This window comes from Dermochelys coriacea, chromosome 3 (genome assembly GCF_009764565.3).
Source record: "Dermochelys coriacea isolate rDerCor1 chromosome 3, rDerCor1.pri.v4, whole genome shotgun sequence".
Classification (NCBI taxonomy): Eukaryota; Metazoa; Chordata; order Testudines; family Dermochelyidae; genus Dermochelys; species Dermochelys coriacea.
In genome coordinates, this window is record NC_050070.1 from 136,799,570 (window position 1) to 136,826,200 (window position 26,631).

At 40.2% G+C, this 26,631-nt stretch overlaps 1 protein-coding gene across 1 annotated transcript in view; it reads right to left on the reverse strand.

Annotated features, from left to right (window-relative positions):
* HEATR1 (HEAT repeat containing 1) overlaps positions 1–10,706 on the reverse strand; it is a 55,220-nt gene extending 44,514 nt beyond the window's left edge. Inside the window, 7 exon segments of the mRNA XM_043511412.1 lie at positions 1,941–2,152; positions 3,204–3,344; positions 4,633–4,734; positions 5,265–5,406; positions 8,040–8,256; positions 9,812–9,977; positions 10,573–10,706. Coding sequence (XP_043367347.1) covers positions 1,941–2,152; positions 3,204–3,344; positions 4,633–4,734; positions 5,265–5,406; positions 8,040–8,256; positions 9,812–9,953 — 956 coding nt within the window. The 5' untranslated portion in view covers positions 9,954–9,977; positions 10,573–10,706.
* Positions 10,707–26,631: the final 15,925 nt, after the last annotated feature.

Below are 26,631 nucleotides of genomic sequence, written 5' to 3' on the forward strand. Positions count from 1 at the left end.
AGCCTCAATGACAAAAATAAAAAGGGTTACAGGGGATGCATTTCCCAGTTTTCACCGGTTTAAGAATTGGTGCTTTTCACATTCTGCAAAGGTACAAGGCACTGCCAATCAACCATAACTCTGCTTTGTTTTTGGGCAGTCTACTTTCCTGTTTCTTAAAGTAGTGGTGGTAGGGAAAAATTGAGGGGTACTTTGTGTTGAAGAGAGATGAGTGGGTCTTCCTTAGAAGACCTCACCACCATTCAACTACTAGCTCTGCCCTCCAGTGCCCAGTTGGGCTAGGACAGGTGATCCACGAGCAGGAGGGAAGGTGGTAACTTGTGGACTGCAAAGAGCACATCTACCAGCTAAAGGGAGGGGAGCCCCAGAATCTCTACTCCACATTAGGGGAGGGGAGAGGAAAGGAAAAGGGAGTTGGCAGAGGCCTCTCTAGTTACATGTGAACTAGGCAGCTGCCTAGGGCAGCAGATTTGGCCTAGCTGCCCTCTGTCATGACAGAGGGACAGCCAGGCCAAATCTGCCCCCCGAGGCCTATGAGGAGGGGGTGGCACACTGAAGTTTTGATCAGGGTGGCAGGCTGTCCTGCGTGGCCTCTGGGGTTGATATAGGGGAGCAGGAGGATTGCAGAGGCATACTCATCTCAATTGGATGTGCTCAGATGGAAGGACGACACCCTTTTGGTGATGAATGAGGCCTGAAACAATAGCTCTGAGCTATTGCAAACTGCTCCATTCATCCGAGTGGATATTCTCACCTCCGCCTCAGTGCCTGGGTGCTATGCCACACATTGATTATGCACCTTACCAGCTTTCCATACTGCATGAGGATGAGCATCTTACCAGCATATTCCATACTGTGCCAAGCACCAAGGATGTCTGTTCCCAGTGCCCAGCAAGAGTTCAGCAAACTTATCTCACCAGAGAATTGATTCATTTCTAGTTGGAACTCTTACACTGGCCTCTCTGCTATCATCTGCAATGTGGCAACTAGTTCCTCCGTATTATTCTGTCCCCACCCCAGGATTCACATCCTGGGCACAGTATTGTCCACCAAACTGTCCCAGGGAATGGGCAGATAAGTAGATACTGAAATTCCTCAGAATTGCATATACCACTAACACTTCCAAAAGGAGCACCATAATGGCCCCGGACACCAAGGGAAAGGTGGGTTGATCGCACTAATGTACTCCGAATGCAGAACTCCAGAGAAGAGGATTCTAACTAATGGGTCTGGCATTCAAGTGCTTGTTCCTCTAAGCCACCATGTGAACACATTACTCTGTGTTTCACTCTCTAAGGAGTTTCTGAGGAAACAATAGCTTTCACAGATGTGTAAGCATGAGCAATAAAGCTTCTAGAGTGTAGTAACTTCAGAAATATTTTTGAACTGGTCCTTAGTACTGGTCAATATCTGTTCCCAGGAGCAGCCCATGCTATACACGTCAAGAAAAATTCCTCCTAACTCTGCATCAAAAAATAAGAACCTGATATTATAAGCAGCTCATTTACGGGGGGGGCTATAACTCAGAAAACCACTGACCAAATTGCCCCAAATGTGCACTATGGACTCTCCCCTAGCCCCTCTTGTGGCATGCCAGTTTTCAAGCTAATCTCCTCATGCTTTTGGGGTTGACACCTGAATATTACAAGCAGCTTATTCTTGGGGATGGGCTATATCTGAGGAACGCCTGGACAAAAAGACCTCAAACTTGTACCACTAACTCTACCCCTGATGAGACACAGAAATCTTCAAAACAATCTTGATTATGCAGGTGGATTTTAGAGCACTTTGAAATATTGACTGTCAAACAGTATGGTAGTCTTAGCCTTAACTATAGTGCTGTGACCACCATATGGTACTGATAGAATCCTTTTAAAGACGGAAACTAATGATATTTAGGACTCAACTAAGAAGGAATCTGTCAACTCATCCATACTTACTTTTTCCCAAGACCCTCTCCCTTTTGGTTCTGAAGAAGAACGAGCAGGCAGGCCAATCCTTCCCTGGCTAGAGAATGTGTTTTGGTCAAATTCTTGCTGATCTGAAATGTCAAGGACTGCACCAAGGAGGTCTCCATTGTCACTTTCATTGCCAACTGGCAGATGATCATGTAGGTTGCAGCTCTGTAATCCACTAGAGAGGATTTCAAACCCTACCAAGAGAGAAAGAATTCAAAGTGCATTTCTGCCAAGTTTAAGTTTAACAAAAGTTTGTCTAAATAATGGTACAGGATACTCTTTGGCCAACATTAATGCAATTGCATTATCCCCTTTTCATCATGTTAAAGCTTTAGTGAACTAATTAAACTTCAAATCTAGACAGAGAAAAAGAAGACATATGCTCATTAACACTGCAGCAAAGCGGGTAGACAGAGCCACCGCCAGCAGCAGCGCAGAAGTAAGGATGGCATGTTATGGTATTGCCACCCTTACTTCTCCGTTACTGCCTTCAGAGCTGGGCGCACAGTCAGCAGCCACTACTCTCCAGCCACCCAGCTCAGAAGGCAGCAGTGCAGAAGAAAGGGTGGAGAGGTATGGTATTGCCATCCTAACTTCTCTGCTGCTGCTGGCAGGGTGCTCCCTTAAGAGCTGGGCACCTGGCCAGCCGCCACTGCTCTCCTGCCACTGCCAACTCCGAAGACAGATCAGAAGTAAGGGTGGCAATACCACACTCCCCCTACAATAACTTTGCAACCTCTTCCTCCCCACACATATATCTCCCTTTTGGGTCAGAATCCCCAGTATAAGAAAGGCTGATCTACCCCATGAAATCTGTACAATATAGGATAAAAGTAAACAAAAGACCAGATTTCACAGTCCATGACATGTTTTTTCACGGCCGTGAAGTTGGGAGGGCTTTAGCTATGGTTATCCAGACTCCCTCAGCTTTGAGGTAACGTATTACGAGAAGCATAATAGATCAAAGCCAGGCAGACACAGCTCCCTATGCAGTCCAACAATAGCAATCCCGAACTGGTCAAGGTTTACTCCATCATGCAGGATTGTGAGGTAAACAGGTATTGTACATGTTTCATAGTTAGCAGAAGCAGCAACAGGAACACAGGAAAGTGAGCTGTGTTTTGTTTACCTAGTCTCTCTTCTAATTTATTCCACGGTGAAAATCCTTCTTGGAAGTTAATTACAGGATTCTAGCTGGCAAAATAAGCCTCATTGTATCATGCAAGAGAATGAAACACTGGGTACCTTTTGTACGTAAGGAAGCAGTTTGGAGACTATAGTGTCTGTTATCTTCTCTACAGCCCCAAGAGCACACACAATGGTGGAGGCATAAAAAGTAAACAGGACCCTCAACTGAGAGACGCTGCCATCACGCACAGAAAAGGTCTAGAATGAAGGGGAAATAGTTACTTAGGCATTAGGATAATGATCAAAACGTAACTAAAATATTTAAGGTCTCATGTTAAGAGTTCCTGTTACTACAGGATTCTGCTTAATAGCACTTCTGATATTAACAACTTCTGATTAATAGCAACATTTTGCCAGGAAACAATCCTGTCCCATTGACTTTATTGTTAATGAGATTTGGATACTGGCAATGGCATGGCACGGCACTGACTGAACTCTTTTGGAAGAAAGGCCCTGACTGCAGACAGGTTTGAAGGGCTGCAGCCAGGGAAGGAAGCGCTGGAATGTGCCATTCCTAGCTGCAATTCTGCAAACATGCCTACGGCTAATGCTCAGCAAGCCCCAGAGCTTCCTTTCCTGGCAGCAGCCCGTAAACCTACTTTGCCGTTTATTGGCAACTTCGAAATAACAGCAACTCTTTGTCAGGAACTGAGAAGTTGCTCATAAGCAGAATCCACTGTATTTACATTTTGCTTATCCAAAAGTTTAAGAAATTGTGACTGCTACATCTGTCATTCTTCTAAGATTTTATTACTACAGTTTTTTTTTTTTTTGGCCAGTGATTTAAAACTATGATTCTTTCTACCACCCTGAGATCAATGGGTCTAACACCCACAATTTAAACTATTGTTAACATTTCAAAGCACAAACTTAAAATAGCCATGACAACTACGAAGAGGTGCCCAAGCACAAAAATTATTTTCAAACAGAGTGACAGGAATCAGGTGGCTTTTTTTTTTTTTTTTTTTTTTAAATAAAATTAAATAATCTCAATTTTCTCCATAAGGATTACAGAAAAAATCTTGTGGGGTCACTCTGGGACATCAGTCAATTTCCTGTATTAACCAAGAAACAATCTCCTTTGCCCAAGCCTCCTCCAGCTAAAGCGCCTTCTCCCCTTCACCTCTCACTGTATATACACTGAAGTTAGCCAACTGCGCATTCTGTCTCTCCCACTTGGGATTTTTCCAATTTTGCCTCAGATATTGGCCACCACCAGAAGCAAAAAGACCAATAGCCTGATCCATAGAATTTTCAATACTGTTCCCAATGACAATATTACACTAATTTCTATTAGGTTCTAATATCTCTGTAAATCAGAGAGGGCACAAAGAAAAAAGATTTTCAGATGCTTCTGTGTATTGAGTACGTTTAGTGCTACACAATTCAAAATGTGCAAAAACAGCACACCATGATGCAAATACACAAGGGGGGAGGTAGAAGAGACACACACAAACACACAGCAGAACTAGAACAATTTACCCACCTTTACAGATTTTGTCACCAGACTGCAAATGAAATCCATGAAACCCAGGTCTTTGTAGCAATGTGTAATCAAAGCACCCCTAGCAAGGGGAACTCCTGCTTTCTGTCCATGATAAAAATAAAAGAAAAAGGATTAAAAAATAAATAAAATTAGAATATTCTAAAGTGAAATCAAACACACACACAAACTTCATTCATCTCTCCAAACCATATTAAATGGTCACAGATACCCTGATTTAAACTGAAACAAGTAATGGTTTCCTCTCACTGGATTTCATTTCTTCCCCTTAATTTTATAAAATTATATGTACTATATGTAATTGATATATGTTTCCAAGTTGACTGAAAACATACTACATAATAAAAAGCAGATTTTTTTTCCTTTGTCAAAACAAGGGCTATAATGAATTTTCCTTTAAAGAAAGAGATCAGGAACAACATGTGGACGTTGTGGCCCCAACGCTGCAACAGAACCTTGTAGCCATGATCCACATCCATGTGGATGCAAACAGGGGATGGGCGAGGGGGAGGAGTAGGGGAGCGCATGTTAATAGAGATACAATATCAGGACCAGGACCTTATTAAGTTCTATTTCTCATACATCCTCTGAAATGTATCTTTTAGCTACTTTACCTTAATTGGGTGCAACCAATTCCATTTATGGGTTGGGTCTCCAATTTTTAACAGCTGAATAACTCTCACAAACAATTTAGTCTCATGGTACGGCAAGACACAACCAACCAAACTGTCCTGGTTGTAAAGATGAATATGAAACCTAAGGAAAAAAGGAAACGCAATCAGAAATTTCATAGCACGATGTCAATACATACTATTCTTGCAACACAGGTTGCAAATAAAAACCTGAAACATAGAATGCCATATTGAATCAGGCCTGAAGTGCATCTAGACCTGTATACTGTCTCCGACAACATACAGGACCAGATGCTCAATCCAAAAAGCAACACCCTGCACTCAACAGTTATAGAATAACCTGCTCACAGGGAAATTGTCTTTCTACTCTAATTAGTTAAAAGTAGATCTGTCAAGTTGATAAAAAAAATTAAATCATGATTAATCGTGTTATTAAACAATAAGAGAATACCATTTATTTAAATATATTTGGATGTTTTCTATATTTTCAAACATATTGATTTCAATTGCAACACAGAATAAAAAGTGTACACTGCTCACTTTATATTTATGTTTGATTACAAATATCTGCACCATAAAAAACAAAAGAAATAGTATTTTTCAATTCACCTCAAACAAGTACTGTAGTGCAATCTCTTTATCATAAAAGTTGAACTCATAACTAGAATAATGTACAAAAAAACCTGCATTCAAAAATAAAACAATGTAAAGTTTTAGAGCCTGCAAGTCCACACAGTCCTACTTCTTATTCAGCCAATTGCTAAGACAAACAAGTTTGTTTACATTTGAAGGAGATAATGTTGCCCACTTCTTGTTTACAATGTCACCTGAAAGTGGAAGCAGGTGTTTGCATGGCACGGTTGTAGCAGATGTTGCAAGATATTTAGGTACTAGATGCGCTAAAGATTCATATGTCCCTTCATTCTTCAACCACCATTTCAGTGGACATGCGTCTGTGCTGATGACGGGTTCTGCTCAATAACAATCCAAAGCACTGCAGACCAAGTCATGTTCATTTTCATCATCTGAGTCCGATGCCACCAGCAGAAGGTTGATTTTCTTTTTTGGTGGTTCAGGTTCTGTAGCTTCCGCATCAGTGTTGCTCTGTTAAGACTTCTGAAAGCATGCACCACACCTCATCCCTCTAAGATTTTGGAAGGCACTTCAGATTCTTAAACCTTGGGTCGGTTAGAAATCTCACATTGGTACCTTCTTTGCGTTCTGTGAAACCTGCTGTGAAAGTGTTCTTAAAACGAACACATGCTGGGTCATAATCCGAGACTGCTATAACATGAAATATAGGGCAGAATGCAGATAAAAGAGAACAGGAGACATACAATTCTTCCCCAAGGAGTTCAGTCACAAATTTAATTAACGAGTGTCATTAGCATGGAAGCATGTCCTCTGGAATGATGGCCGAAGCATGAAGGGCCGATACGATTCTTTAGCATATATGGCAAGTAAATACCTTGCAATGCCAGCTGCAAAAGTACCATGCAAATGCCTGTTCTCACTTTCTGGTGACATTATAAATAAGAAGAGGGCAGAATTATCCCCTGTAAATGTAAACAAACGTATTTATCTTAGCGATTGGCTGAACAAGAAGTAGGACTGAGTGGACTTGTAGGCTCTGAAGTTTTACATTGTTTTGTTTTTGAGTACAGTTATGCAACAAAAAAAAACATTTGTAAATTGCACTTTCACAACAAGAGATTGCACTACAGTACTTGTATGAGGTGAACTGAAAAATACTATTTGTTTATCATTTTTACAGTGCAAATATTAGTAATAAAAAAAGAACACACACTTTGATTTCAATTACAACACGGAATACAATGTATATGAAAATGTAGAAAAAAATCCAGAAGTATTTAATAAATTTCAATTGGCATTCTATTGTTTAACAGTGCAATTAAAACTGTGATTAATTACGATTAATTTTCTTGATCATGATTAATTTTTTGAGTTAATCGTGTGAGTTAACTGCGATTAATCAACAACCCTTGTTAAAGGAAAACAAACATTGTTTCATTTTCAAAGATTTTAAAGCCAGTGAGGATCATTATGCTAATCTAGTTTGAGCTTCAGCATAACACAGGCCAGAGCAATTCTGCAACCCAATGGATGCATCTGCAACAGCCATTCATGCTTTAGTATTAAGTATTTTCCACTTTCTATATTTGCAATCATCTTATGTAAATAAGGACAGTAGCATATTGCAAAATATTTCATCCATTTTATCTCCCACTCTTTTCAGTGCCTTGGAATTCAAAAATATTTAGCACATACCAATATATTATACTAGACTATACTGGACAGAGTTCACATATTATATTGAAAATATACCAATTTTACATAGCCTCCTTCATTCTGAACGATATCAAATAAATACCTCATGAAATCCTGCAAAATGTAGCAGCTGCTGCTCCATCCCAGAAGAGCGAACCACAGAACTGGGAAACTTTGGTAAAGGACAATTAGACAACCCATACACAGAATGCCATGGAATCTTTAATAGTCCCAGAGAGCATAGAGACCGTTATTAAATTCTCTTGTAACAGACCCATATACTAATTTGCAAGGAACTAAATGGATCTTGCCTAGTAAAGATGAACATTTGAGTTGATTGTGCCAGGATTTGAACCTGTAGTTCAAGGAATCTAGGTCCAAATCATACCCAAACTATTCTAACAACAAAAAAAAAAAAGTGTGTCTCGTAAACTTATCTATTGACGTGCATGCGATTTATATGATTACCTGTGAATTAGCCACTCCAGGGACTTTTGTGCTGGTTTAAGCATGAAGTAAGGAGACAAATGAATCAGGAATGATGAAATATTCTCATCCAGCTGCTCATTTACTGCTTTTGTCTGAACACTGCGTTCCAAGCCTTTTGACGTGAGACTGAACAAAGTCGAATGAAATATCTCAAAGGAAGGATCAATCCCCATTAGCTCTTCTAGGCCAGTGCACCCTAGGAGAAGTATGTGAAAATGGTTTAACACAATAGTTCTCTACCTCAAAACATTCTTCTCCTTCCCATCGAAGAATCATCAACATTAGTCTGCAATTTCATACTGCACTCCTGTACATCACCTTCATTAAATGAGTCATGCAAACTAAACTATTATGGTAAAATGTTTCCCCCCCCCCAACTGTAAGGTCATACTGTTACACAAAGTATATTTTGCCACACTAGAGATAGATACGACAATTTAAGCAGACAAGTATAGTTTACTAGAGATCTGGGGACTGGAGCAGAACCCAATAGCTCTGTAATTCTAATCCCCACTCTGACAGTAAAGCTCCATCTGTGAATTTGGACAAATCATACCCTCCCTCTGCCTCAGTTTCTTCATCTGTAAAATCAATACTTATTGCTCTTGCCTTATAGGAATGTTACAAGGAGCAAAATGCTATAACAATGGTAAAAAGTATTAAGTGTCTACTATGTACAGAACATACAGCAGAATAACCAAAATGGAATTTTTACAGACGATCACTGAACATGTCTAGGAGCGGAGCTTTTGCTGCATTTAGACAGTTTTTAAATTGGTGGGGAAAAAGTACAACATAACTTTTCACCAACAAACAAGCATAAGAAATGAAAAGAACTTTTTAGAACTAAACTAAAAGACGTTATTTCTGATCTATGAGATACATAGGCATGATGCAAAGAACAGTTTATATAGCAAATGAGTTGTTCTACCTTTTACAGCATAATAAAATTTAAAAAAAAAAACTATTTCATTATTGTAGATACTACAAACTAAGTGCAAAGTGACTTTGGGTGCAAGTAAAGCAAGGAAACCAACAAACTGAGGGAGACATGAGAGAAACAAATGTTCAAATACATCAGGGGTTCTCAAGCTGGGGGTTGGGACCCCTCAGGGAGTCATGAGGTTATTACCAGTGGAGTTGTGAGCTGTCAGCCTTCACCCCAAACCCTTCTTTACACCCAGCATTTATTATGGTGTTAAATATATTAAAAAAGTGTTTTTAATTTATAAGGGGGGAGGGAAATCACACTCAGAGGTTTGCTATGTTAAAGGGGTCACCAGTTCAAAAGTCTGAGATCCAAACTGAAATACATAGATTCTCTTGGGGCTTAAATACAGAGCTAACAGATACCTTAGAAATACCTATGTTATTTAGATATAGGTTGAGATAAGCTAAAAGGTCATCATCATGTTAAAACGAGGACTGTTTAATAAACTAGGTTAAAAGTAGTTTCAGGTACTACACTTGCCCCCGAATCTCTCTGGTAACTTTTGAGGTTTTACAAACACATTTTTCTATTTTAAGAAGTTTTACTCTCCTACATTCCGGTGGGAAAGACTTACACAAATAAGGAGACTATGAAAGAGGAAACTAACTAAATCCAAGTGCTTTCCAAGGCACAAAGAAAAATAGGACAATTTTTTCCTCTAATCACTTTCAGTCATAGTGTTACCCCCAACAGAAGATCACAATATTTTCTGATAGAAATGTGGGGTTTAAGCTGACGGTGTCCCAAGTATCACACTTACCTATTGCAAAGAAGGTGTCTCTATCTATATTGGCAGCTTCCTTGCAATCAAACAGCAAGGATGCTGCTTCACTGCGAGATAAAAGGCTGGGGTCATTCTGAGGGAGAGCGAGCCGTTTCAGCTGGTGGGCGAGGGATGTCATTTTTTATATTTCTGTGGCAAAATCCTAAATATTAAAATAAATAAAATAAAACTCACCACACACAAATAAAGCAACCCTGGAACAAACTGCATTTGATCTTTGCCCTGGTTTTCAGCAGAGCCTGAGTTTACCGACCATAATATACCAGAGCAACCGACTGAAGGCGAGTTACACAGCAGCTCAGCTGCGGGTACCAACGGGCACACGCGGGTGTAGCACGGGCGCGGGGTGGGAGGGGACGGGGGGGGGGGGGAGACGTACCAAGTTCTTGTACGTTCCCACTGCTGCGTTCCCGGTGACTCGCCACCACCCCGACACAGAGCAATTCATCACCCCCCGCGCGCTGTAAAATTTCCCAGAGCACAAGGTCTGCCCCAGCACCCGGGGCGTTTCCATGCCCCAGGGGCCAGACATCCCAGCGCTGCCGCGCGGGGGGGAGGGGGAGGCGCTGGCTCTGCCCGAGCCTCATAGGGGATCCCCGCAGCCCAAGCACCCGGGAGCTGGCGGGGGGGAGGGTGGCTCTGCCCGTGTCACGGGGAGGGCGGGTCCCTACCGAGCCACCGCCGTGGAACCCGCCCGTCGCACGCGCCTTGAGAGGCAGAGAAGCGAGGCGACCTACCCCCGCGGCCACGTGCGTAAAGCGGCCTCACCTCTGACCCGGAACCGGTCGGGCTGAAGGGGGGGCAAAAAAAAAACAACAACAAAAAATCCGGCACCGCCTGTTGGGAGACTGAGCATGCGCACGGCAAGCCAAGTGGCGCGCTCTGGGCGGGGCTTGGAGCCCGCGAGCTGGCTCGGAGTGCGCGCGACCCGCCCACCAGTCTACAGCGGAGCGCTCGAGCCTCTCGCGTGCAGTAGCTGCGTGGGATGGGGCTGGGGTGAGCGGCGCTGCCGAGCGTTCGCTGTGTGTAAGCAAGCGTCGGTCCCTGCTTCGCCTTGGCTGTGGGGTGGGGCGCCTCTAGCGGCGGGAGGCAGCGCGGCCAGTTCTGTGATTTGGGAGGAACTCTGGAGTTGCGGGATGTTTTCAAGCAAGCTTCCAGCTTGCGTGGTGGTGCTGGGACCACTGCAGCTGTGAAGCCCGAGGGCCCCAAGACCAGAAGGCAAATAAGAACTACCAATAATGTCTCAGGGTTCAGAGTTGCAGCCGTATAAGTCTGTATTTGCAAAAAGAAAAAAGAAAAGGAGTACTTGTGGCACCTTAGAGACTAATAAATTTATTAGAGCATAAACTTTCGTGAGCTACAGCTGACTTCATCGGCTGCATTCCACCAAATGCATCCAATGAAGTGAGCTGTAGCTCACGAAAGCTTATGCTCTAATAAATTTGTTAGTCTCTAAGGTGCCACAAGTACTCCTTTTCTTTTTGCGAATACAGACTAACAGGGCTGCTACTCTGAAACCTGCAAAAAGAAAGGGAGTACTTGTGGCACCTTAGAGACTAACAAATTTATTTGAGCATAAGCTTTTATGAGCTACAGCTCACTTCATCGGATGCATTCAGAGGAAAATACAGTGGGGAGATTTATATACACACATAGAGAACATGAAACAATGGGTTTTATCACACACACTGTAAGGAGAGTGATCACTTAAGATGAGCTAGCACCAACAAGAGGAGGGGGGGAGGAGGAAAACCTTTTATGGTGATAATCAAGGTGGGCCATTTCCAGCAGTTAACAAGAACCTCTGAGGAACAGTGGCGGGGGGGGGGGGGGGAGAAATAACATGGGGAAATGACCCATCCACTCCCAGTCTCTATTCAAGCCTAAGTTAATTGTATCCAGTTTGCAAATTAATTCCAATTCAGCAGTCTCTTGTTGGAGTCTGTTTTTGAAGTTTTTTTGTCATATACATTGGTCAAACTGGACAGTCTCTACATAAAAGAATAAATGGACACAAATCAGATGTCAAGGATTATAGCATTCAAAAACCAGTCGGAGAACGCTTCAATCTCTCTGGTCACTTGATTACAGACCTGAGAGTCGCTATTCTTCAACAAAAAGCTTCAAAAACACACTTCAACAAGAGACTGCTGAATTTGAGCTTATGCTCAAATAAATTTGTTAGTCTCTAAGGTGCCAGAAGTACTCCTTTTCTTTTTTCCATAATGTGTCAGCTTCCTAAGCTTAGAAGCTGCCTGGGAGAGGGACCATTATTTTGCCCTGTGATTGTACAGCACCTAGCACAGCAGCAGGGGCTTCTAAACCCCACTGAAAATAATTATTAATGTAAAATCTCATTAATTTTAAAAATGGCTCTTGATTTTTGAGTGCTTGGGGTTGGCAATGCTGAAAAATGACCCATCTTCATACCAAATAGCTTCAGAAGGTCCCGTGCTGTGTAATATAAAGCCACCGGCCAGTTTAAAACCCTTATTTGTTACACTCAAGAATAATGTACTCAAAACCAAAATGCGAATGTGTTGTGTGAGAAAGTGGGAGAAATGTGGGGGAAATCAAAATTAAAGCCAATAAAAATTAATTTAAAATTTTGATTCTGTTTTTAATCAAAATTTGATCCCCAAAAGCAAATAATTTGTGTTTTCCTTGATTTTTCACCCATTTTTCAACAAACAATGGAAATGGTTTACTTTTTTAATTTTTAAAGTCTGAGAACATTTTTGTGAAATTATTTTCCTCTACAATTAAGACCGTGACAAATTTATTGCCCACTAATGCTACCTTAGGCAGCAATAACTTGCCATGCAATGTAAATGCAAACAACCAATACAAGTATAATCCCATATCTTGGAAAGATTTATGCACGTGCTTAATTTTAATACTGGAATTAGTTCCATTGACTTCAGTGGGACTATGCACAAGTGTAAAGTCAAGCATGTGTGTAAATCTTTATAGGACTCGGGCCACAAAGAGCAACTAAAGGGTGATCTCATTCCTGAGAATGTCTTTCCTGCACCAGAAGAGAGATTGAGTTAATTTTGCATAGTCTGTAGCTACTGTTAATGTGGCATACATCTGGGATAAAGGTAGTGAGTGCTACTGTTACTGCATCGTGCACAGATATTTAGGGTTACTAAACTGCTGTTTTAATGATATGGGATTATGGGGAGGATACTGCTTGTTTATATGGTTAAGTGGCATGTACCTTGCCTGTAAATCAAGATGCTAGTTTCACATTTTTCTGCATAGCTTACTGCTATGTACATCTTTTTCCTCCACAAGGGTGTCCTGCAACCATCTTTTATTAAGCATAGTTTAACTCTCTGTACGCTTAATAAAGCACACTTCCATGTTTTAAAAACCCACACATTACTGAAGAGTATACTTTTTGCAAAAGACAGAGCTATTAAAAAAAGTGTTTACCAGGTTACCATAGACATGTCATTAAAATCCGTATTTATTAGCAATATGATTATTTCAAATACTCTTGTTCAGAAAAGGCAAAGAGGAAGTGCTCTGTTATAAATTCTGAAAGTTGTACGGGTTTTTCATGCACCTCTAGAAAAACGCCCCATCAAGGCTGGAGTGTCTGTTGTTTTGTTTTGTTAAACTCAAAGTAGCAAGGGTTCAGAATCGTCTCAAGGGCTCCCATATGGAGTTAATTAGGTGCACTTAAAGAGGAGCTGACTGAGCCATTCCCCTTGTGGGAAGACAGAGGTGTTTTTGATCAAACACTAGCATCGGGAATTCTGGTAAAATATATAAATGTAGGGATTATGGGGAAAGGTGGTTGGTTGGTTGGTTGGTTTTTTTAATTCCCTAACAGTACAGCTTAATAAAGGCAGAGACGTTTCTCAAATTTGTGTTATTTGTTTAAACTAGGACTCCTGAGAGAAACTTTGAACTTCAGAGGCTTTTTTTACTTTTAAGCCTGAGTTTGTTGTGAGCCGTCACTTCTAGTTGCTCAGACTCTGGTGCTGGTACATAGCCCTGATAATGGTTATTGTGTTATGGTAAAGATATCATAGCTCAGATTAATCCTATAGTTAGTTACTGTTAACCACTTTTGAAGATTGAAGTAAATCAGACAAGCCATTTTTGAATTCTATGTTTGGGGGGGAAAACAACTTTTTATGTTTTAAAATCTTTGTGATTTTTGTGAATTCATAGTTAGCAAATGGCTTGCTTTAAGTATCTACATTTGTGACTAACTTGTGAGAATTAGTGCACAGGTCATGTCTGAAAAGATTTGGTTAAGAGATACAAAAGCTGGAAACTAGGGCTGCCAAGCGATTAAAAAAAATTAATCGCAATTAATTACACAATTAAACAATAATAGCATACCATATATTTAAATATTTTTGGATGTTTTCTACATTTTCAAATATATTGATTTCAATTACCACACAGAATACAAAGTATACAGTGCACACTTAATATTTATTTTTATTACAAATATTTGCACTGTAAAAAAACAAAAGAAATAGTATTTTTCAATTCCCCCATTACAAGCACTGTATTGTAATCTCTTTATCATAAAAATTGAACTTACAAATTTAGAATTATGTAAAAAAATAACTGCATTCAAAAACAAAAGAATGTAAAACTTTAGAGCAGGGTTTCCCAAACTTGGTTTGCGGCTTGTACAGGGTAAGCCCCTGGCGGGTTGCAAGACACTTTGTGTTCCAGAGTGTCCACAGGTATGGCTGCTCACAGCTCCCAGTGGCTGCGGTTCGTCGTCCCAGGCCAATGGGAGATGCGGGAAGCAGCGCAGGCCAGGCCACCACTTCCTGCAGCTCCCATTGGCCGGGAATTTCACCCCTAGAGGATTTCCAATAAGCTTCCTTTTACAGACTAGTCTCCTTCTAGTCTGGGTCCAGCAATTACTCACCTCCTGTAAAAAGAAAAGGAGTACTTGTGGCACCTTAGAGACTAACAAATTTATTAGAGCATAAGCTTTCGTGAGCTACAGCTCACTTCAAATGCATCCGATGAAGTGAGCTGTAGCTCACGAAAGCTTATGCTCTAATAAATTTGTTAGTCTCTAAGGTGCCACAAGTACTCCTTTTCTTTTTGCGAATACAGACTAACATGGCTGCTACTCTGAAACCTGTCGCCTCCTGTAGTTACTGTCCTTTGTTCCAGTTTCTTTCAGGTATCCTTGGGGGTGGAGAGGCTCTCTCTTTAGGCAGCTGAAGACCAAATGGAGGGGTCTCCCCGGGGTTTAAATAGACTTTCTCTTGTGGATGGACAATCCTCCCTCCCCTTGTGTGGAAGTCCAACTACAAGATGGAGTTTTAGAGTCACATGGGCAAGTCACATGTCCATGCATGACTCAGAACATGGTTCACATGCTTCCTTGAACGTCCTCAAGTAGACTTCTTATGTGAATTAGAGCATTTCAAGATCCATTGTTCATTAAGTGCTTCTTGATTGGGCACTTAATTTGCACATTCCTTTCTCAAGAAACTGACCAAATGCTTTATAAAGGTTACTTAAAAATCAAGCCAATATTCATAACTTCAAATACAAAAATGATACATGCATAAAATAGGATTAATAGATTCAGTAGATCATAACCTTTACAGAGATATGTTACATGGAATATGTAGCAAAAACATATTCTAGTTATGTCATATATACATTCATAAGCATATTTTCATAAAGCCTTTGGGGCGGCACCATCATACCATGTTCTTGAGTAATGGATTGAACTGGTAAATTTCTTGCAAGATAAGATAAACATCTGGCTGAAGAATATATTTTGTTTTGCCACTGATTGCGCTATGTATAAGTATCTAAAATGTTGGTGATATTTTTTTTTTGTAGCCTGTTAAGTATAGATTATCTTTGAATGGCAGATTTATTGTTCTTAGTTGGCACACATCTGTTAACTCCTGGACACTAGTCAAGTAGAATATTCCACTTGCAGTCACTGAAACAATATATAAATTATAGCAATTAAAGGGAAAGAGGTGAAGAATGTAACTTTACTATGTAGTTTAGGTCTTCTATAATATAATATTTCAGGTTTCTAATTTTTTCTGCCCTCTGTACCCAAAACCACATTTCACCCCACCAGTAATCCAATCAACCAGTAGGTCACATGTTCACAACATATGGCTCAGCAGCAGATCTCATATGGTACAGCTGTCCATTCCTAGGGCACAGCTGTTTGAGCTTCTATTTACTATTCAGCCAGCCAGTTGCCAGATATTTTGAAGGGTTAGGATGAACCACAGTTCTTTCCATGAAAGAGAAATAGTGTTCTCCATATCTATAGATGCTAAATATAAATAATGGTCCTTCTTGTCAGACTGGTTGTTCAAGTCATTACCATCTCTCATTCCTTCAACTGCTGTAGTCTCTGTCTGATTCCTCAGACTTTTCCATAACTGGTTAGCAGAGAGATTGAGCTAGAAGTGCAGTATAGGTGATACTACCTTTTCCAACATCTTTCATTCTTGAAGGTCCTGTGATTCATTTTGAGTAGCTAAGGAGAGAGGAAGGTATCCAGTGCTTGCGCCATTGAAGAGTTATAACAGTCTGACCATGTCCCAGTCTCTGCCCAGTCAGTCCCAGGCTCCTTGTCCCAGTATGTCTGGCTCTCTGCTTTTGGATCAGGCAGCTTCCCAATTAATGTTTGGGTCTAGAAACATGTTTGGGTGTCATTAAGAACACAGGAGAGAGAAATTCTTTGCCCAAATTTTAGGTGCCTGGATTCACCATGGCCTGCAGTAGCCCAGAGCTGCAATTGTAGGGAAAGTCCAGTTCAGCCCTGGGCTGGAATATACTCAATGCAAACAGAATTTAGAGGTGAAGCTCCAGCAAGTCTCTACTGAGCATGTGCAAACTGTCATCCCCACCTCCCCTCACCCCACAAGACTCAGAACTTGGCCAAATTTAGACTGATTTTCATAGAGGCAGCAAAAGGCACATTCCTGATACAAAGGCCACCCCTGGCCAAATTTCATGTCCCTGCTCCAAAGAATGGAACTCTAGAGCTCTGCAAAGAGAAGCTTACTAGAATTTTTTTTTAACATGGGCAAAACAGCATATCTTTCGCTAGCCTCATTCTTGGAAACGGCTAAACTGTTTTAGCTGAAATTTTCTGGAAAAAAAAATTGAAACTGAGGGAGACACCCAGCATGTAAAATTTCAGCCCAAGTGCTTAAAGTTTAGCAAAGTCATAAGCAACTGAAAACAGGACCTTTTAATGGTAAATGTTGGGCAATTTCATAATAGGTGGCGCTACCTTAATCAAGGTGTTCATCTAATTTCAAGCAATGTGCTGTGGGGAAACCAGTAGTTACAGATACCCTCTCTAGATTCATTTGCTGAAACAATCTTTCCAAAATATTGGCTGGTATCTTCAGCTTTGCCTGACTAATGTGTAAACATGTTGGCAGACAAACTTCATGGAATAAACCAGCTATTCTTCAAGCATGTCCCCACCATGGTCTGGAGGAATGGGCAGCTTGTCAGCAAGGTGACAGGGGATGGAGAAATTTAGTCACTCAGAATTTGAAAACATAGAACAAGAAGCTAAAGCTGTTTGTCCTAGCTCTGTCCTATCATGGAGAGCAGAACAAATACAAATTAAGGTGTCAGTCCTGCAACCTTTGTTTACACGAGTAGTCCCATTGACTGTGAGTGTCAATAAGGATAATCCATGTGAGTAAGGGTTGCAGATTCAGATTTCAAGGCCAAGATTTTCATAAATGACTGGATTCTGTGTGCCCCAAATTTTGGGTGCTCAGCTTGACTCCTAAAATAAGTCTGATTTTCAGAAAGTATAGAGTACCGACCCTGTGAAAATCAAGCTCCTTTAGGATGTCTCAGATTGCACACCCAGAATCACTAGTTACTTTTTAATATCTTTGCCTAATTTTTATTATTTAGGTACCATCCACAATGCAAATATAAGAGATCAATCAAAAATACAATAACCCAATTTAATATGTAGTACATAGTAAATAAAATAAAATATACTTTTATATTAGTTTATGCCCTATTTGTGCAATTTCCCCCCCGATTAATTTTTAGATATTAAGTGAGACATCTAAGAACATAGAAACAAAGTCTATATTCTGTGATAGATTGTATCCAATATATGCATTCCCTCCTATATTGCAGGAGATATTATGATTCCTTTTCCACTCCTCACACATTTGCTCACTTTTGAAAAGACTATTTAAACAAACAAACAAAAAACCACGGGAAGACCAACAGAAGACTACATTTAAAGTTAATACCTTTCTTAGGATTAAAATTCTTCTGAGAGCTAGGGTATTAATTCCCACTGTGAGATTTGCATTCATGAATAATCTGTACTTGGCCTTAACCCATGCATTATTCAAGTAAACTTTAAACAAATATACTCAGTGCTTTGCACTTCCAAAATGCTTTACAAATATTAGCTCTTACAACATTTTTTGATGGGAGCAAAAATGACCCCTTTACTTCAGTGAGTAAAGAGACTGTGGTATGATCGTAATTCCCCTTCTCAGTTCAGAAATGAGTTCTGCAGTTTGCTCACATATATGTGAAGAGCCTGAAAGCCCCAGGGATAGGCTCACAATTGTCATGTTAGGTATCTGACATTGGGTCAACCCATAGGAACTATTGTCCATCTGGGCATTAAAATCACCTAAAATAAAGAGTCTGGTCAGCAAAAAGCCTCAGGCAGCTCAGATTGAAATCTGAGGAGACCTGCATACCACTGCTATTCCAAATGTAACCCTATGTCATGTCCCACAGATAAGAGACCAGATTCATGATTGGTGTAACCTCACTGAAGTCAGTGCATTTACACTCAGGATGAATTTGATCCAAAGTGAACAAACCACTTCCTGAAACAGCTGAAATTATATACAAATAACATATTCTCCCCAGTAAAGCCAATAAAGGACCAGGTGTCTCTTGCAGACAGGGCTTGGTTTTACAAGCAAAGTCAAGGGCCTCCTGCATGAATGGGTTATAGTTGGGGATAGTGAACATATTAGCTACCACACTTGCACTGGACAGCATGAAGGGCAATATGAGGTGTCAGCTGATGCTCACTGCTCCTGAGATGGGAACATGAATAAGACTAGTGGGACTGATAATTACTGGAGAAGAAAGCCACCTCCTGACTCATCTTCCCTTCCTTATCAAAATAGGAATTGGAGAACTCGAGCCCCAAGAAATTTTATCGCCCACGTCACAGCAATATTGCTTAGTTCTCTCCACTGACTATTAAAAGGATACAGCTGAGTGTCCAAGTAAAGTGCTCCTAGGGAGAATGTAAGAGCAGCATCTTTGAGCAATAGCATCTTGTACTACATACATGTTCCAAAGAGAAAATAAAACCTCATGCTTCCAAATGCTTGATAATGATTCAAATGCAACCCTCTGTAACTCAGTTGACTTTGGTGGCATTTACCCAAGGTGAATTTGACCCATTAACTGATCCTCACATCATCCTTGTGGAATATGTAAGAAGTAGTCATATCCATTTTGGATTCACAAAGCAAATTATCTTCTCATTTACTTCAGTGGGGTTGCATACACTATCTGAGAGAATTTAGATCAGAGATGTCACAGCTTGGCTAAGGTCACTGAGGGATTCAGTATAAGAGCTGTGTTTAGAACTCAGCAGTGTCTAATTTCCAGCATCTCCCCCCACACCCACTTCTAACCTCTAGATCACACTGCAATAATTCCAAGGCCAGCCCTCCCTGTACTTATCATCATAATTAGTTATTGCCTGGGACTTCTGTTTTAGTCAGTGTTTGTTGCCAATTTATTCCAGGTACAGCAAAGTTTATGGAATTGTTCATATCCTTGTTACCTGATACACATGCCTGTTCTCTTTGTTCAGCAATACCCAAACCATTGCTAAACATATAGCACATCTTTGAAACTATTCTGGTTAAATCGGGTATAGCCCATAATATAGCTCATAGATGGATTTTTTAGCTGCTGACATTCCTGAAATCCATGTTCTATGGGCCTATTACAGGTTTTAGCATTGCACTAGAACTGTAATTTCTTCCTTACTTAATATCTATGTGAGATGGGACTAAGCCAGCATGATACAGGAACACAGCCAAAGTTCTGAGAACAAATATCTGTTCTTCTGAAAGTTTGTAATAGGCTATTCTATACCCCTATTCCTGCCCCATGCATTCTCATCACTGAATCATTTTTAAAATCCTGGATCTGTCTGACCATTTTTTCCAATCCTATGCCAGCACTATTTGTAGTTTCCCACCTGTCATCATGTGTATTACACTGTAACGTCTATCTAGTGCTACTGCAGGTCTAACACTTTAACAGACTAGGTATGCTGTGTATAAATTACCATATACATTTCCCAGCTTTTCCTTTGGTATTATAGTTCCAATAATCACAAAGACACTTTGACTATCACTTCACTAATTCACATCGTTATTATGAGATACCTCTGTAGTCACTGTGGTAGGATGCATGGAACCAAGGAAGCAGTCTCCTAGTAGAGCTAGGGATGCAGGTGTCATGGCCTCTCTTGGATGGAATTTTAGAGGGGAGCAGAGAGACATTTAGGAGCTGAGAGTTCCTCTGATTCATGAAAGTAGCAATATTTGTCTAATCTAGGTTCTAAATTGGCAACACATCCAGTCACTGTTTAGGGGTAAGTCCTCCATTATATTAAATCTTTCAGCATTCCCACAGTGCAGTTTGTTTATTATTATTTATTATTATGTATTGGAGTCGTGCATAGGCAAGTTACAAACATACAGTGAAACAAAGTCTCTGCCCCACATTTCTCACCTACTCAATGTCACGTTAGTCTCAAGCACAGCCAGATTTCCTGAGTCCTAGTCCAGAGCCTTAACCACACAACCTTCCTTCCTCTCTGTCAAAAAACTTGGCAAAACTTGATGATTGCAGTCTCGTCAGCATCTTCTCTGTACTCATAAAGCTGCCATGCTTTGGTAGTATTTGTATATTCTATAAATGTTTCCTGCTGCATTTCATCCATGGTTGTGTTTCAGTGGCAGACAAAATTATTCCTATATATAGATTGTGAAACACTTCAGGATCCTTTGACAATGTCAGTTGTTATGAAACCAGACATGTCTTTCAGTACTCTATATTTCTTTTTTCTTTTCTCTTTTTTTTTTACTTTGAAACATGTTTTAAGTATTATAACTCTTCTTCATAAGAATAGTATCATTCATATATATCCTTATGGTGTTGAGAAATTACCTACTCTTCCTTCAAAAATCATTTTCTTGACTTCAAAAGTTTTTCTATTAGACTCTCTTTATAATCATGCTCTGTTTATTTTTCACTTTTTATAGACTGTCGCTGATTACAATAATACTTGGCTTTTACATAGCTAATAATACCTTAGCTGATAAAACTGATTTCAGAAATCAAACAGGGCCAGACTCTGCAGTGAGCTCTGTAAAAGAGAGCCCATGGGCCTGGGTATGTAGACAGAAGTGTCCACCTGAATGGAGGACAGTGCAGAATCTGGGCCTAACTTTTCAGAATATATGCTCTTTTTAATTATTATTTTGCTCAACTAAATCAGTGAAGCCAATTTAACATGTATTTACTATTGTGTATTCTACTTCACCTCTTGGTGGTTCTGCACTAGCAAAATGGGTTGCGTTTGGCTTCACAGAAATGAGAGTATATCTACACTGGAAACGCTACAGCTGCAGCTGTGGTGCTATAATGTAGACACTTATTACAGTGACAGAAGGGGTTCTTCTGTCACTGTAGTAAATCCTCTTCTCCAAGAGGTTGTAGCAAGATCAATGGAAGAATTCTTCCATCGACACAGCAGTGTCTACGCTTAGGGGCTTAGGTCAGCTTAATTACATCATACCAGTCCATGACATTTTTTCACAATATTGAACAATATCGTTAAGCTGACCTAACTTTGTAGTGTAGATCAGCCCTGAAGGAGAGAGTCTAAATATTCCACAAAACTTTGTTCACTTATTTATTTTTAAATTAAATTACGTATATAACATGCAACTTCTTTCTATTTATATTTCCTTTTTTCAGCCCCTCACTCTTTTTAACAGAATCCAGAATATTGGCCTAACCTACCTTGACAATGTCTGCTTTAAATTCATTTAAAATAATCTTAAATTTTTTAATTTATACTGTTAAAAAAAAACAAACAAATTTAGAGCTAGTATTTGTCACAAGTGAAAGGCTACTGGAAACCACACTGATAATCAATGTTGAAAGGAAAATGGCTTTTTGTTTTTGATCACTGCCTCAGGCTTATGTTGGTAGTTGACCCAAGACATAGGGTCACTTTAACTTTGAGGGTTTTTTCTCTTATTTTTTTCTCTTACTCTTTTGTGAATGAAATGTGAAGCCAATGGAATTAACATTTAGGATTTTAATACATGGCATGGATTCTCCCTCTCTCTAGGATTTGTAGTATTTCCAAAGTTTTCTGTGGAATTGAGGTTTTCAATTTTTATTTAAAAAAGCAGTTTCCAGCCCTTCTGGTCGCAAAACTGTCTTTCCTTATGTGACTCATTGCAGGCCTGTCTTACTGAGTCTGCAAATTCATCTCCATTTCACTCCAAAAGGAATGAAAATAGGGGGAAACTTCCCATACAATGTTGCTACATATTTTTCACTATGACAACACTGACAAGCAAGTTATGAGTTTTCAAATGATACCTCACAAGGCATATTTTGTACATAGATTATTACAGTAGTGTGTAGGGTGTGAATACTGGATGCGTTCCATCACAGGAGGTTCAATGCAAGGGAGAGCAAGCAGTGTTACCGGTGTCTTCCCTTTGATAACCTGAATTTCATAGGTGCTCCATGGATAGGAAGTACTGTGAGGACATGCTGACTGAGTTTATATCCAGGCGTTACATTTTACTTACTTATTTGGAACGTGTTGGTTTCCTATACCCCACTGGAGCAAGGGATGTGGCAGTCACATTCTATCATTGCAGCATCTCCCTGGGAGGGGATTACGGTTGGAGGAGGAGGGGCTGTCTTCTGTCTAGGCTCTGACAATTTACTGCTACGTTCTCCATTCTGACCTCCCTGACACGCATCTCATTTCATCCAATTTGTCCAAAACACCACTCTGAAAATCATCATCTCCTCATATTATGGCTAAAATATGTCACTTCCACTTTAAGTCTGTCTCCTGGCTTTAAGTCCCTTTCCACATCACATTCAAATTCCTTATTCCCCCTGTCAAGGTTCATTGTGATTGAGCCTGCCTGTACCTGGGTTCTTGTTTTCTGTTCCACATGTCTTTTTCTCTAGTTCCACTTGCTTCAGTGCTCACTTTTGGCCTGACTCTTCCCTTACTGACACAAGCTTTCTGGCTGTGTGACTCCCCCAACTTTAGTGGAGCCACTGCTGATCTACCCTAGCACAAGTTAAAAGCACAATCAAGCTTATGATCTCCCACTCATGACCCCATCTTCTTTCATGCCGCTTCATTTGCCAGCCACAGCTTCCCTGTCTCATAAAACACTGAGAGGCTCCCTTGTCTCTATCAAATTCTGCCTTAAAACTCACATTTTTGGCTAACATTCTATCACTAACTTCTCAGGTGCTCCCCATTACCATCTGCACAATTTATTTATAAAAAATAAAGTTTTGTAACATAATACGATTTTCTTTATTAAAAATCAAGAAATCTGTGTGCAATACAAAATAAACATCAAATTCTGCCCCCAAGAGCTCTTTCTCCTTCACTATTGATACCCAGCCCAACCTCCCATTGATGTTGGCTTTACTCTTTGTGCTAACTGAATATTAGACTGTAAGTTCCTTGGAATAATAACCTTGTCTTTTTGCTTGCCTCTGGCACTATATATACATTAAATAATAATAGTTCATTTTACATTACATCATTACATTACATCCTTCCCACACCAGTGTTAGATCTCAGGGTGGAAACTAGCTGTGACACCCTGGCACTCCAATATTCACCACTGTTATTTAATTAGGAAATGTTTTGTACCAGGTATGCATTGTGAGGTATTGTTCTAAAAGTCTTTATCGGCTAGACAGTAAGATCTCGTTGGATTATATGTGCTGTCGTTGTATGTGAAGTTATGAAGTCTGGAGCTGTGCGTGTTACTGAAATATGTTGTAAGGTTGAAAACGCCCACAAGCAGCCTTTCAGGTATGATAGTAAAAAGGCCAAACAATGTTAATGGCTTGTGGAGAAAATGCACACAAGCACAAGGTTTACCCCAGGAACTGTGTACAGTAGAGACCTCTCAGAGATAGCCCTACACCATGGAAACTGTTTGACCCAGGTCACAGCAAAACTACTTTCCAGCAAGTGGGAAGAAGATATAAAAGGGGGAAAGTGATATCATGATGGGACCTCACTCTCCCTACAACAACAACACACCTGGAAACATCTGAAGAATAAAGACTGAATGGGGGGAAGCCTGGGACTCCAGGCTAAAGGGTTTTCTAGCCTGTGTATGAAAACCTGGATAATCCAAGCTGCAAAGCCAAGGCAGCTTGTGGTTTAAGAATCTGCCAGCCTGTTTATCACTCAGGTAGGATATGAATTAGCAAATTCTCACCCTATCTAGTATGTTAAGATCAATTCGTGGTTTTGTTTATTCACTAGGTAATCTGCTTTGATCTGTTTGCTATCACTTATAATCACTTAAAATCTATCCTTTTGTAGTTAATAAACTTATTTTATGTTTTAATCCAAACCAATGTGCGTTTGACTAAGGTTTCTGGGGAAAATCTCAGTTTGGTTACCAAAAGTGTGCATGGTCCTCTTCACATTGAGGGAGAGGCGGACTGGGTGTTAAACCCATATACTGGACAGATTTGACCAGGGCAGGATGGTACTGGCCTGGAGTCCTAGGCTGGGAGACTGGTGGTTAGAGAGCCTGCATGTGACTGCAGCTGGGTGTGTTCTTACCTGTGTGAATGCTGGTGAAAGTGCAAGCTCGGAGGGCTGCAACTTGTTATGGCAACACAATGTGAGAGGGAGCTCAGGCTGGTGGGTCAGAGGGCTCAGTGATACCCCAGTTCCAGGTGGCACCCCAGGGAGAACCCGCCACACTAGTCTCTTCCATTTTTCTCTGTCATTTGCTGCTGCTTCCATCTGCTCTACATTGTTGAGATTAACTGACTGTTCTGCCCTCCCCTCTAAGGGTTCTTTGTAAGGTTTCTCTTGGGCCACCCTCATTTTCTCAGACCAGTTGGTTCCCACTTGACAGCTTCATGTTGGAATCTGTATGTTGGCATCCAGAGTACATGCCCCAAATACGTGTTTTCACTGATATCCCAGAATTTCAAGTCTATAATTAATTGTCCATCTCCCTCATGATCTGCAAGATGTTTAAAACATTGTTCTCACATTCCAGTAACTAACTTTAAAGTGTTTTCTTGCTGCCAGCATCAAACTTTTCAGGGTTCAGGCTTCCAGAGACTGGCTTTTAGCAGGAGCCTTCATGCAGCATGAGGGATCAGTGCTGGTCTCTGCTAAGCAGCCATTTTTCGAGGAGGGCTTCTGTAAATTCAGATGCAGCATAGACCCTGGTGTGTTGGTTCCACTCTCTGCCTGCAACAATACTGTAAGCACATTCCATTCTTTCCATTTCTTCCATATCAAGCAGCCAGGGGAATCATGATCTGATGTAACCCTCTTTTTATTAATAAGAAATTGTTTTTGAGATTGTTGTTCAGCACCCTGAGTGCCTTTGCAGAGGGTGCTTTATAAATGATGATAATGGGTGATTGTTACAAAGATTAAAAAGAAAAGTATATGGTAATTCTACTTTTTCAGTTACATTAAACACAAAACAGTTGCCTTCTGTCATTAGATATCAAATATAATTCCCAGATCCAGCTTATCACATTTTTAGGTCACGTTATTCAAAGTCATGATATCTGTTCATTCCGGTGGGCAATGATTCTATCAATGGAGACTAGAACTGGTCACAGTTCATTTTTTAGCTGAAAATTCCATTTTTGGCAAAAAATCAAAACCAGAAATATTTTGATTAGGAAATGCTCCCATGCTGCCTCATGGAAGTTGTAGTTCGGGTACGTTATGTTCCTATTCTCCTCTATAGGCTGTTGTCCCTGCTCAGACATCATCTCCTATGAAGCGCCATAGTCTCCTTTCATGTAAGGGAAATAGTTGCACTGGGTGTCGCTGGCCATAGTACATCATGGGAGATGTAGTCTGGCTGGTTAGCCTGGCCCATAGAGACATATGGGGACATGAAGAAATAGATCTGCAACTCCCATGAAATACAACAGTAGGATATCAGAATAAAAATATTTTGTTTTTTGGGTATTTGCTTTTTCTATGAAAAATCAAAAATGTCCACAGAAAGCAGGTACTTTTTGTGGGGAAAAAAACTGTTTTGTCGAAAACTCCAATTTTCTGTTGTAAAAGTTTAGACAGAAAATTTTCCATCCGCTCCAGTCGAGACTGTAGAACACAGCTGACTATACCACCAACATGCAAGGAGAACCTAGTTTACTTCTTGATGGATGACTCCTCATTTCTCTTGTAATGCAGTTTGTCTGTTACTTTTGTGAATACAGTATTCTAATGATTTCTGTATACAATTAAGCAATTGAATATAGTTAATGACTATACCTAATATTCTCAATACAAATTTTTGTTTATTTTTGCCATTTATTCACCTACTTTTATTGTGTCATATAAAGTTATTTAAAATATTTTAAAAAATATTTTAATTGTAGAATTATTAAGGGGCACTACTAGACTCACTGTAATGAAGACTGAAGCT